Source organism: Heterocephalus glaber, unplaced genomic scaffold, assembly GCF_053883595.1.
Source record: "Heterocephalus glaber isolate CG9 unplaced genomic scaffold, H.glaber_assembly_v1.0 deba00001472, whole genome shotgun sequence".
Taxonomy (NCBI): Eukaryota; Metazoa; Chordata; class Mammalia; order Rodentia; family Bathyergidae; genus Heterocephalus; species Heterocephalus glaber.
The window spans coordinates 50245001-50257103 of record NW_028258315.1 but is presented as its reverse complement, the minus strand read 5'-3'; the positions used below and the strand labels follow the sequence as shown (position 1 = coordinate 50257103).

The 12103-nt window shown below is 37.3% G+C and overlaps 1 protein-coding gene across 13 annotated transcripts in view; it reads left to right on the top strand.

The window, feature by feature from the left end:
- Window positions 1-12103, top strand: part of Foxp1 (forkhead box P1) — a 471410-nt gene that overhangs the window by 411351 nt on the left and 47956 nt on the right. For all 13 annotated transcript variants that reach the window (XM_087181343.1, XM_087181341.1, XM_087181338.1 and 10 more), the window contains one exon: window positions 4958-5062. In XM_087181343.1, coding sequence (XP_087037469.1) covers window positions 4958-5062 — 105 coding nt within the window. The remainder of the gene's footprint in view (window positions 1-4957; window positions 5063-12103) is intronic.

Sequence of the window (12103 nt, the reverse complement as noted above, 5' to 3'; positions counted from 1 at the left end):
GAGATAAAATATACTTTATAATTTTGGCATGATTTGGGGGAGGCATTTGTGGTTAGGCAGAGATATAATCTTTTACTACAGATGAGTCAGAAATTTAAAGAGGAGAAAAACAGTCAAAATTGGAGAGGAGAAAAAACAAATTGGCAAAAGACATAGAAGATAGACACAAGAATGTGCCTACAGGTGAAGGAAAATTGGCATTTAAGCTGGCAGGAAATGTCTTGGGATATAACAAGGTCCTGTTCATTTCCTTCGAAGATTCCTCTTCTCTTGGTTACCACAGAAGAAATTAGTTTATAGGACTAATAGCATAAGCATCATTGAGGACTTCAGATTCAGAATTGAGAGGTTGTCCTTTTAACAGGTTAATTTAATAATTGTAGTTTCAAGTGTAGGTAGTGAACTTGGGAATGTAACAGGGAAGACACCAGTGAGGAACCCTAACCATTATATAAAATTTGCTCTAAGGCCAAGATCATTGTGGAAGTAAAAGACTCTGGCTGGTATATTTCAGTATAGAAAGAATAAATAGAACGAAAATATCCTATGAAAATGTCATTGAGAACAACACCGTCACATCATACTGAATATATATTGTATTTATTAGTATTATGCAGTGTCAAGAATTATTATATATTTATATGTAATTATGCTTTCCATTGCAAGATGATTCTAATCTGAAATGCTATCACTAGTCTCAGATTAAAATTATATTTAATTTTTACATATCAAGACAAATTTAAATCAACTGGCTCTTATCGAATGCATGTCTCTTGTTTCATATATTCAGTGTAAAATTATGTAATAGAAAGTATCTTAACAGTATTCTCTCTTGTGGCGTTACATAATTCTGGTCTTTACGTACAAGAATATTTTTTAAAAAGCAAACATTAATTACATGTATATCCACACTGAAATTAAATAGAACAATATATTTATTGTCTGTTCATTCATAAATCTACCTAACATTTATTGAGCCTATGCTTTGTGGGAGGTAGGGAATATTATGTAGATGAATAAGCAGTCGCTGCCCCTGGGAATATTCAACTTGGGAGCTTATAGTAAAAAACACTTTATTAAACAATTGACCCTAAGTTTTTAGAAGTTTAATTTTGAGGCAAACACATTGAAATCTCTTAAAAGCCAAACACATCTTTGTCTCTGACCTCGGCAGCCCTTTAGATGTCTTACTTTGCACACTAGTGAGTTGTCCCCTAAACAGTTCATTTAAACCATCAGGTGCACAGCTTTATCTTACCATCAGCTCTTCTGAGCATCATTTGCTGACTATTATTCATTCTGTATACAGATTTCTAAGTTAATTCAAGTTAAAAAACATTATTTTCCTCAGTTTGTACTTCCCTTGTGCTTTTTTGGCCCAAGCCAAAAGGCAGTAAGAACATAAATCTTGTTCGACTTCTTTGATGAAGCAGAAAAGCTCCCATTCAGAGGTGCAGCTGGGTTCTGTGATGGCGCTTCATCCCAAATGACTGGATGGCCAGAAGCAGAAGCGAGGCTCAGCCACACATGCGGCAGGCACATGACTTTTGCTTCACCACTGGCACAGCAAATGGCAGGCTGAAAATAAGTCCTGCATAGTACCTCATTCTTTTCTACTGTATTCACGTACACTGTGTACAAAAAGTTAACACTTGCATGTCAGAAAATTCCTACGGTACACAAAAACTTTCAAGATACAAAAGTTGATAGGGGTATAAGTCATTTCCTTGCCACCTCTGGCTCCCAGAACCCCTCCCCAGAGGTGACAGCTGTCAGTTCCTTGTCTTTCTAGACTCTATCAGAGCATTGCCACCAGTCTTTCTTTCCTTCCAAAGCCAGACAATTCGTTGCAGGGCATACAATATTAATAGTATAGGGTTATACAAGAAATATGACATGCAGGTAAAACAGTATATGTAGTTTGTTTCCATTGTTGAAAATAATCTGTGAGTGGGAACATGCAGAGCAGTAATAATAAGCCAAGATGTTCTAAGTAGTATCTAGGGTGGGATAGATGAGACAGGGCGTCACTTTCTTTATTTTTAAAAATAAGAGCATGTTATCTTTTTGTGGTAAAGTTTTCAAGAGATCTTCTGATATGTAAATGCATACTTGTGTGTGAAGGGTTGTACATCTTTAGGCTTTAGATATAACCAGTTGTCCTTCTGAGGTCCAAGTGAGTTGTCACCTGTCTTTTGAATTAATGACACCAAGTTGCACTAGAATTAAACTCTTAGAGAAGAGTAGTTTTTACGCAAGGCTTGGATATTTTATGAGAAACAAAATTAGGAGAGGGGAGAGCAAAGATCATATTAAATGATATACTGTTGCATTTCTAGTCACAAATTCCTCTACTGAATATGTATTATTTTCTGAATACCCAGCTACCCAGCTTAACCCAAGAACCACCTTAAAGTTACCATTTGCAATTGTTAACTAGCAATAATTTTGTATCCTAACTAGTTGAGGCTCCTGGCCTCCAAATTGAAGAATCCCACAAAATGCAAGAGCTAACTGTGCACTTGGCAAGCAGCATTTCTCAACAGCAACTTAATAACAATATTCATAGTGAATTTTAAATCTAGTATGCATTAATCAGGTGATTCTATTTCTCTGAGTATATCTTCTGGCAGAAATTGGTGGTTGTGTAGGAGATGCTTAGCATGATAGATTTTACATCTAACATTACTTATACTTACAAGAAACATGAAGGGAATTGCAATGTACAAAATAGAGGAATAGCTAGATAAATTTGGGCAAATAATTAGAGCTAAGATGATAGACTTAGTCATCATCAAATAAGGTTTTTGTGGACAAACTGATAGCATGAAGAATTATTTACAAATATTAAATGTAAAAGAATAATATAAATCTTAATGCATTAATGTGTCAAAAGTACATGTTTTTATGTGTATGTTAGGGCAGTTTTCCTTTTCAGTGTTTTCTGTCATAACAATATTTATTATGAGAATACTTAAAACAATTTGAAGTTGCTAAAGAAAATAATATAAGGTTAGGGTATTTTTTTTTTCTTTTGTCAGTTGAAAGGTTTTGAAAGATATTTTTTTTAAATGACTTTCTCACCTCTCAGAATGTGTGAGAATTCTAGTACTGTTAAAAATACTGTCTTGAGGGCCAGGGATTTAGCTCAGTGTTGCCACCACCTGCCCCTCAAGCTCAAGGTCCATAGTTCGATCCCTGGTACCAAAAAAAAAAAAAAAAGTATTGTCTTTTCTAATACTGTCAGTAGTTTTTAAAAATTGTATTTTTATATCACATCTGCTTTATTCACTCACAAACACAAATAACTTATTTCCTTGGATCCAATGGAGTCTTACTCCTTAACTGATGAGAGAATATCCTTTTACCATTGGGCTTTATCAATCTCACTATTGCTGCCTTTGATCACTGGTTTTATTCTTTTCTTGCAAGAGAGGCACCTTCTAGTACTTTCACAAGTTATTTTTCTGTTTTATTTCATTTTGGGTTTGAGTTCATGTACAGTATTTACTATTTTAGGGCAAAAAAGCTCATCATTATTTTCAAATTATATTAGATTTCCAACAGAATCATTTAAATGTCATAGGGGAACCTAATCGTCTTTGGTAAGGTGTAATTCTATGAGAATAGTTTTACTGTAAATGCCCCTTATTTTAAGCGTTCCTAATGTGTTCACTGTGGATTAATTATGTAATAAGTCAGGGGCAAGTGGCATTTGTGTGCATATGCTCTAAGAATCAATAAAATATATGAATATGCAACCCAGTGGTAATATAAAATACAGGCGGGCGTGTGTGTGTGTGTGTGTGTGTGTGTGTGTGTGTGTGTGTGTGTGTGTATGTTTTCATAATGCACCGTGCCTGAAGTTCTAAGGCAGGCAGAGACAGCAGAGTAAGTTGACAGTAAGCCTTCCCTGTGAAGGGAGTGTGCTTGAGTATGAAGCAGAAGTCTCAGTGTTAGCTTTACAGTTCTGTTCACTGGAAGCTAAGGCTATGGAAATGACTGGAAAAATAATTTGTCTGGATGCAGAGACCTAAGAGAAAATATTTCAGAGTATGGTTCATCGTGGAGTGCAACAGAGCCTCTTCCCCAAGCACCACACACAGCACGGATCAAAGCATCCCATGACTTGGATCTGTGTAGTCAAATCATTACACATTGATTGGAGCCCCACTGAATCATTAACCCCTTCCTGCCCACACCAAGTTTTCTCTCACTTTTGTTGAGTAATATGAGGAATGTAAAGTTCCTGTCACTATTAGCTTTTTTTTTTTTCCAGTTAACAATCTACTTGGATATATTTTTCTTGCTAAATTGTTTTGTTACTATCTTTCTAAATTACTGCTTAATTATCCTATACTTTGGTGGATAACATTAACTTATGAAAAAATATACAATTATGTGAAAGCAGTTTCAGAGGATGAGGGGAAGAAACAGTGTATCGTATTCTGGGTAGAAAACAAAGCAGAAGAATCCCAAAATCAAGTAGAAATTTGTAATTTTTATTATGTAGATAAAATAAGTTGTAGCTTTTTGGCGGGGGGGGGTTGGTACTGGGGATCGAACTCAGGACCTTGCGCTTGTGAGGAGGCAGGCGGCGGAACCACTGAACTAAATCCCTGGCCCAGTTGTAGCTTTTTAAGGAATTTGTTGCTGTCTGAGCACAGAGCTTTGCCTGGAACAGAAACCTGTTAAACACTTTTCATACATAGAGATACATTTCTAATGTTTAGGTAATTAATACCTAAATGTGTTGAGAACATAATTCTAGCTCTTACAATTTAGCTCTTGCTTTCAAATAATAATGGTGAATTAATTAGTAAATTCCATGGGCAGTGACAATGAGAGATTTGTCCTGCCCACATGTGGGCCTGAGGGCTCCTCTTGCGTTTCTGTCCTGCTTGGTGGGATGGTTCTTGGCAGCACGTTCATTGCCTGTTTGTGTTTTTCTTTTCAGTATGTCCCATGAGGAGCACCCCCATAGCCATCCTCTCTACGGACATGGCGTATGCAAGTGGCCAGGCTGTGAAGCAGTGTGTGAAGATTTCCCATCATTTCTGAAGTAAGAAGTGTTCTATTTTGTCATCCCCTTTACATAGCCATCACCTTCTGCTGCTCATGATTTTGCTCACCGAATTCCTTTCTGGTACAGTGTTTCACACCACCCCTTTCGGCAAGGCCTCTAAGTCACAAGGCCTCTACACTTTTATGAGAATAGTTCCAAATTTTGTCAAGGGCTACACCTTAAAGGAAAAGAGGCTTACCCCTGAAGGCAGTAAGACCTTTAGTAAAAACCTGTGTGTACCCACTTTCCAGAGTGACAGTGATTAAACAACAATGACTTAAAATAATTTGGTTTTTGCTTTTATTCATGTCCATATATATTAAGTAAATGATGTACGCACTATCTCTAACTATAAAATTGGTTCAGCTCAGTGGTTGAGCCCCTTTGTTTTAAACCCAAGAAAGGAATGGTGAGGAAAAGCTATTAATTACATTCTTACCTTTCTCTATTGACTTTTATTTAGATTCTTGTCCTTATGAGGAGAATGCAGGAAGCTTAATTTCTACAGTTAAAGTCTGACAAAATCCTGGGTTATCCCCTTTGAACCTATCACAATGATGAAAGTCTCTAAGCAGTAGATGATATGCTAATTTTCTCATAACTGAAGTGAACCCTCAAACTACATCTTAATGTTTCCCTTACCTATGTCAGCCTGTAGTTTAAAAAGTTTAAACAGAACTTCCCTGTATTTCTGATACCACATACATATATTTAAAATGTTGAATCATTAACCTATGGACTGAATGTACTATATGTGATACCTCTTATATAACCCAATGTATGCATGTGTATAACTTCTATATCTCTGGCTACATAATAATTTACAAAGTTGGTGCTGAGGATCCTTTCCCTGAAGCTCACTTTCTCATTCTAGCTCCAGGGAAATGGGTGGGCTGATATATGTGTAGTTCTCCTTTGTGTGTGGTCTTTATGTAGTTAGAATAATCTCAATATCTATCTTTATGGACCTGGATACAAATATTGTAATAAAGCTACGCTTAGAGATGTATCTAATGTTACCTGCAAGCAGTTTTGGTGAATATAGGTTTTTGATTAATGCACAGAAGCTTATGAATCTGTTTCATAGTTTCCTAGCTTGAATATTGTGTTCTAGGAGCATTCTATTGTCAATGAAAATTTAAGAGCTAAAATTTTTTTAAGGAAATATCCAAAATTGGTCAAGAAAGAGCTGAGATGCTTTATTTTAAATTCAGCAATGATCTTTAACATTCAGATTAGTGTTATTCTTTGTTTTCTGTATGAATTATTCATTAAGGAATCTTTGTCTAAATTGTATTTATTAACAAGAGATAACGAACTGGGTAGAAACTACTTTTACATTTTGAGTTCTTCTGCACCAACGCTAGGTAATGTGATTTATCTATAGAAGAGCTGGTAAACATTTGTAAATATTTATTTTTATGAAATCTGTTTAACTGTAAATTGCTGTCATTGCTGTGCATGACATGTATCAACTGAAGAATCAGGGAAAAGCCAGTTTCCAAGTTTGACCCATTTAAAAATTTCACTTATGGTCAAACTATCTCTACTGTAATAGTTCTGAGGTCATAGGTCACTTATTACATGCCCTGACAAGGACATATATATGGGGGGCGAGGATTGAGGGATTGATTTCCAGATCGAGGGAAGACGTTAATTTCAAGTTACTTTGAGTAGTAAAGAAAATAGTCTAAAGATTATTGGAATTGGGGCCTGGACTTGATTCCTCTGAAAAAAAAAGCCTATCAGCTGGTGTGGTAACCCACACCTGTAATCCAAGATATTCAGGAGGCTGAAGCAGGAGGATTGCAAGTCTGAGACCAGCCTTGACAACTTAGTGAGACCGTGTTTCACAATAAAATTTTAAAGGGGCCATGTATGTAGCTCAGTAGTAGAACATGTGCCTAGCATGCTCTAGCACTGACTTCATTCCCCACCCCCAGAAAGAACCCCAAACTGGCCTGTTCTGCTCTTAGGATATTGTAAGTCTGGGTCCTATATTGGAAACCACCTGTCAGTTATTTACTGTGGTTTTGCACATGGTGTGACAAATTCTCAGTTCCTGTTTGCTCAGTGGAATTGGAATTCCCACTGTCGACTAGCAGAACAAAAGTTTGGTTATTTCCTAGCACTTATTTGTTCTGAATATATTATTCATAAGAATTTTGTTTGAAAGCTATATAAATCTACCATGAATTGGCTTAAGCAAACAAACAAAAAAGGTAAGGGATGATTATTGGCTCCTGCAAACAAAGTCCAGTGGTTTAGCTAGCTTCAGGCATAGCTGGATCTAGATGCTTAATGTTGGAGAAGTGATTTGTCCGTCAGCTGTAGTTTCCTCTTTGTTCCCTTCTTACTTGGACCCTTTCCAAGTGGAACTGAAGAGGACAGAGGTACATACCCCAGTTCCACAGTATCTCTCGCTTTCCCATATTTCTAGAAAGAGCCATTGGCAGAGTGTTACTGGTTAAGATTGAGTCATGTGTTCTAGTTTTGAGCCAGTCATGGAGACATTGCCAGGCTTGCATAACATGTCAACCCTCCCCCCTTGGGCTCCTGGGTGAGAGACTTCATTCCAAGGAAAGGGAGAGCAAATGCTGAGTAAGTGGAGGAAAGAACCTGTAGAACTCAGTATTTTCTTGGCACTTTGCTGAGTTACACATTGATTGGTAGTCTATAAAAAATTCAGGTTCTCATTTTTCCTCTGTAGCATGATTTTTAAAGCTTAGAAATTCAGAGTTGTCTTCACATATCAGGATGTCGTCTAATACAGTGAACATAAGTTAGCCATCTCATAGATTGACATCTCCCACGTGTCTGCTTCGTCCTAAAGGGACATCAGATTGGCTTTCATAAAACCAATTTGTTTTTCCCTTGATTTGGATTGAAAGAAGCTACTGAATTTCTTGTGGTTCAGATACAGTATAAACCACATGGCTTCTTCCAGTAATATCACTATGTGGTCATTATTATCAGAGAATGATAACTTTTATTTAAATATTTCTTCTCAAAATGCTGGGTTGTTAGATTCCAAAAGCTCTTCTTGCTGGGTCTACTCTTCAGTTATAGCTCTGTGTTTAAAAGTTATTTATTCATTCAAGTGTTGGGAACTGAACCCAGGGCTTTCCCACTGAGCTAGATACCCAGCCCTTTCTTATTATTTATTATGAGACAGAGTCTCTCTAACTTGCTAAGTTGCCCAGGTTGGGCTTGAGCTTGTAATCCTCTGCCTCAGTCTCCCAGAATTTTGGGATTACAGATGTGTGCCATGTCATCCAGTTTAGAAGTGATTTATGACATAGCAGGAATAGCTCATTGTGCTTGGATTCTTACTTAACAAAATGAAATGTTGCTTTGAGGTTTTGCTTCATACATTTTTTTCACCTGTTTTATAATCCCCTGATTTTACTTTACTGTAATAATAGTTTATAATTAAATGACATTGAATGATGAAACACAGTTCCAAGTTTCTCACATATATTAATTTACTTAATCCTCACAGTCACCTTACTATGGTGCTATTGTAGGGGGGGGGTTGCCAACAGTTAAGAAAACTAAGGCACAGATAGGGTAAGTGATTTACCCAGAGTCACACACCTGGTAAAAGGTGGTGTCAAGAGCCAAACTCAAGTTTTCAGAGTCTAGTTTCAGAGAACCTGTTCTTTTTTTTTTTTTTTTTTTTTTTTTGGTACCGGGGATCAAACTTGGGACCTTGTGCTTGCACGGCAGGCACCAAAACCACTGAGCTAAATCCCTAGCCCCGAGAGAACCTGTTCTTAACTGCTGTACTATACTGCCCTCTTTTCACTAGTGATTTGTTTTCTACCTAAGGTAGTGGATGTAAAGAAAAGTTTCAGAGAAAGGCAGATTGAGGAGTGAAGTTACTTATTACCATTAAAGTGTTCTTTGAGCTAGTTACATAGCTTCTCTGAGCCTTAGTATCAGCACATATAGTTTAGGACATGAATAGGTTATTAGAATTAAAAGGTGCTCATATAATCCACTGATCCTATACTAGGCACTGTAAAAATGTTAACACTTCTCATCTACCTAAGTTTGTTTGTTTTCATGGTGCTACAGAATGAAACCAGGACCTCCTGCATGCTAGACACCTGCTCTACCACTGAGCTACACTCCCAACACTAAAATATATATATATATATATAAATATAAAATGTGTGTGTGTGTGTGTGTGTGTGTGTGTGTGTATTTCTTTTTTCTTTTCCCCAGTACCGGAGATCAAACTCAGGACCTTGCAAGGGAGGTGCAGTGCCACTGAGCTAAATCCCCAGACACCTAAGTATATTTTTAATGGGAGCAGTAATTTTAAATATCCAAAAACTTTTGACCTTGTATTTAGAGAAGAGGGTGTGACTACACAAAGCATTAATGTGTCAGAAGAGACTTTTTTAAAATAGCTTTTCTCATCATAAATATCTGGTATAAAGTCCCACACAGTGAAAACCGTCAGAGCAGGGAATGGCAAATTTTTTCCTTTATAGACAATAGTAAATATTTCAGGCTTTGCAGGCCATACAGTGTCTGTTACAGCCACTCACCTCTGCTGCTGTAACTCGAAAGCAAGCATAGACCCTCCATGACACAGGAGTGTGGCTGTATCCCTTGAACCACAGTTTGCTGACCTCTAACCTAGGGTCATATGTTTGGTGTCACCCTTATTTTTAGCTGGGAAATGTTTCTTGCAGTCTTTGGATGTTACTGTCTTGGGTTAATGTTAGTTTGGATTCATGAAGCCCCTGAGTTTATTCATGTTTAGGAGGAATACACATGCATGTCATACCCTGTCATTTCATTTACCAGTCACAGGGGTTTTATTGCTTCCTTGGTCTTCGGTTCTTCCACTTGGTTTTTGGGATCCATAGCAGAAAGGAAAGTGACTTAGCCTTGTAACTGTTTTCTGGTCTTTTATTGCTCCAGATAGTAAGATGTAACTATCACAAAGGCCAAGACTAATTATTCAGGATAAAATACCCATCTAACAATTAAGTGCCACTGTTAACAGAGAGAGGTGTTGAAGAAAGAAAGGGGAACTCAATAGGTCTAAAAACAAGGCACATTGTCTTTTCCCTCCTGAGGAAGAAATATCATAACTGTGTTGGTACATGAAAACCAGAGATTTGACACTTTTCTGTGATCATGCTGCAGTGTTTGTTCCCAAGGTGAGCTATACCACAGGGCCCTTGATTTTGGAGATAAACACTGTACAAATAACTAGGCTGTTGTCTTTCCCTCACAGCCCACAAAGAGGCTTTATCAGAATCACCAGATACCCAGGCTATTGTATGTGTTTATGTCCCTGTTTTTTCTCAAAACAAGTTGCAGTTTTAGTGTTTGAGTTTCTTTTCTTCCTCTTCTTCTTTTTTTTTAAATCCATCACCCATGAGTTATCATGTGACTGCTGTGTTTGTTAGCTCTAACTGATACCAGCAGGTGCTCGTGCTAACTCTAATGAAATCCCCGAGCCCTGCATTGCTTGGAATCCTCCCATAACAGGAAAGCAAAAACAAGCCCAGTATCATCCCCAGAGGTGAAGCTCCTTGGAGTTACTCCATCATCTTCCTAATAGAGTCAGTGTTTTTTTTCCTTTCAAACAAGTTTGAAGAGAGAGTCTTTACCAGTAAAAATGTAGGTTTATAATTTGTAGTTCTTCCCTTCCTAGTATGCTTTGGCTAAGTGGATTTGAATGTGAAATTCTGACCATGCGAATATAAAATCGTACCAGCTTGTAGTTTAAGGAATACCAGGCACTCTTACATTCTTGGGAGAAATATCTCCATCTCCCCTGTTTTTCTTCTTCATCTTCTTTTCTTCTTTTTGCTGTGGTGGGGATTGAGCCCCAGGCCTCACAGGTGGTGTGCAAGCACTCTATTGCTGAGCTGCATCCCCAGCCTCCTAGGGGTTTTTTGGGGGTGGTCATTTGTATAGCATCCAGTAAAAGTATAATTTGTATCCTTGTTTAGTATCCATGTGAAGAGATTATTTTTCCCTTTTAGTTATTTCTCACGGAGAAAAGCTCCATGCAAAGAAAAACCAAACAAAACAAAAATTCCTTTGCATGTTAGTCAGATGTATGTAATTTATGAAAGCCAAAATAAATTTTGTATGTGCTGTAATAGAAGACACACAGAGAAACGTTGAAAGAAAATGCCCAGAGATGGAACTTTGACCCTTTCACACAGGTCGAGGGCTGTAGACAGTAGAAGACATTTCACTGGTAATTCACTTTTAAAATTTTTTCTTCTGTGAATTTTACTTTTCAAAACTGTGAAGAGTTTTATGTGAAAGAAACTACTAAGTGTGCTCTGTAATGTTTTCACAAGTGTTTTTATCATGGTAACATCTTGTTTACTTTAGTTCCCTGCCTAAAACTACTTGGAACATGTTAAGAAAACATTTCAAGAAAGCCCCCGACAAAGAGGCTTTTGTTTAATAGCCACCGTGAGGCTGCATGGATCACAAAGGTGTTAACTTTCAGCCCCTTAAGCACTTCCACATGAAATTCCAGCAACTATGTTTGTGGTTTTGGAAAAACAAAGTGTATGTTAAAGAAACCAGGTATATGCTAATACATGTCAAAGGAGCCCGGATATCATAAATTGTTTCAAACCTGGCTCTTGCTTGCTTGCCTGCATGTTATGCAGTGAAATTACCTCTAGTTAGTACAGGAACCTTGAACATATGTAGAAGGAAAAACTGACTATAATTGTGGTTATGTGCAAATTGAGTCCCAGCCTCCAGAATTTAAATCTCAGGATTATGGGGATGCATTTCCCCCCAATCAGATCTGAGGTGACATGTCTTTGAAAATTGCCAAATGGGCTTTATATTCTTATGAAATTAACTTTTCTATGTATTATGTATTTTTTCAGTAATTTTAGAAATATAAAAATTGGATGTTACCATGAGAAAAAAATGTCCCCTTTCAACATTTCTTCAACCTTTCTGACATTGCTCAGTTCAAGACCTTCCCTGGTACTTCAAGAGGTCAAAGTGGCTAAATACCACAGTGCCCTCTAG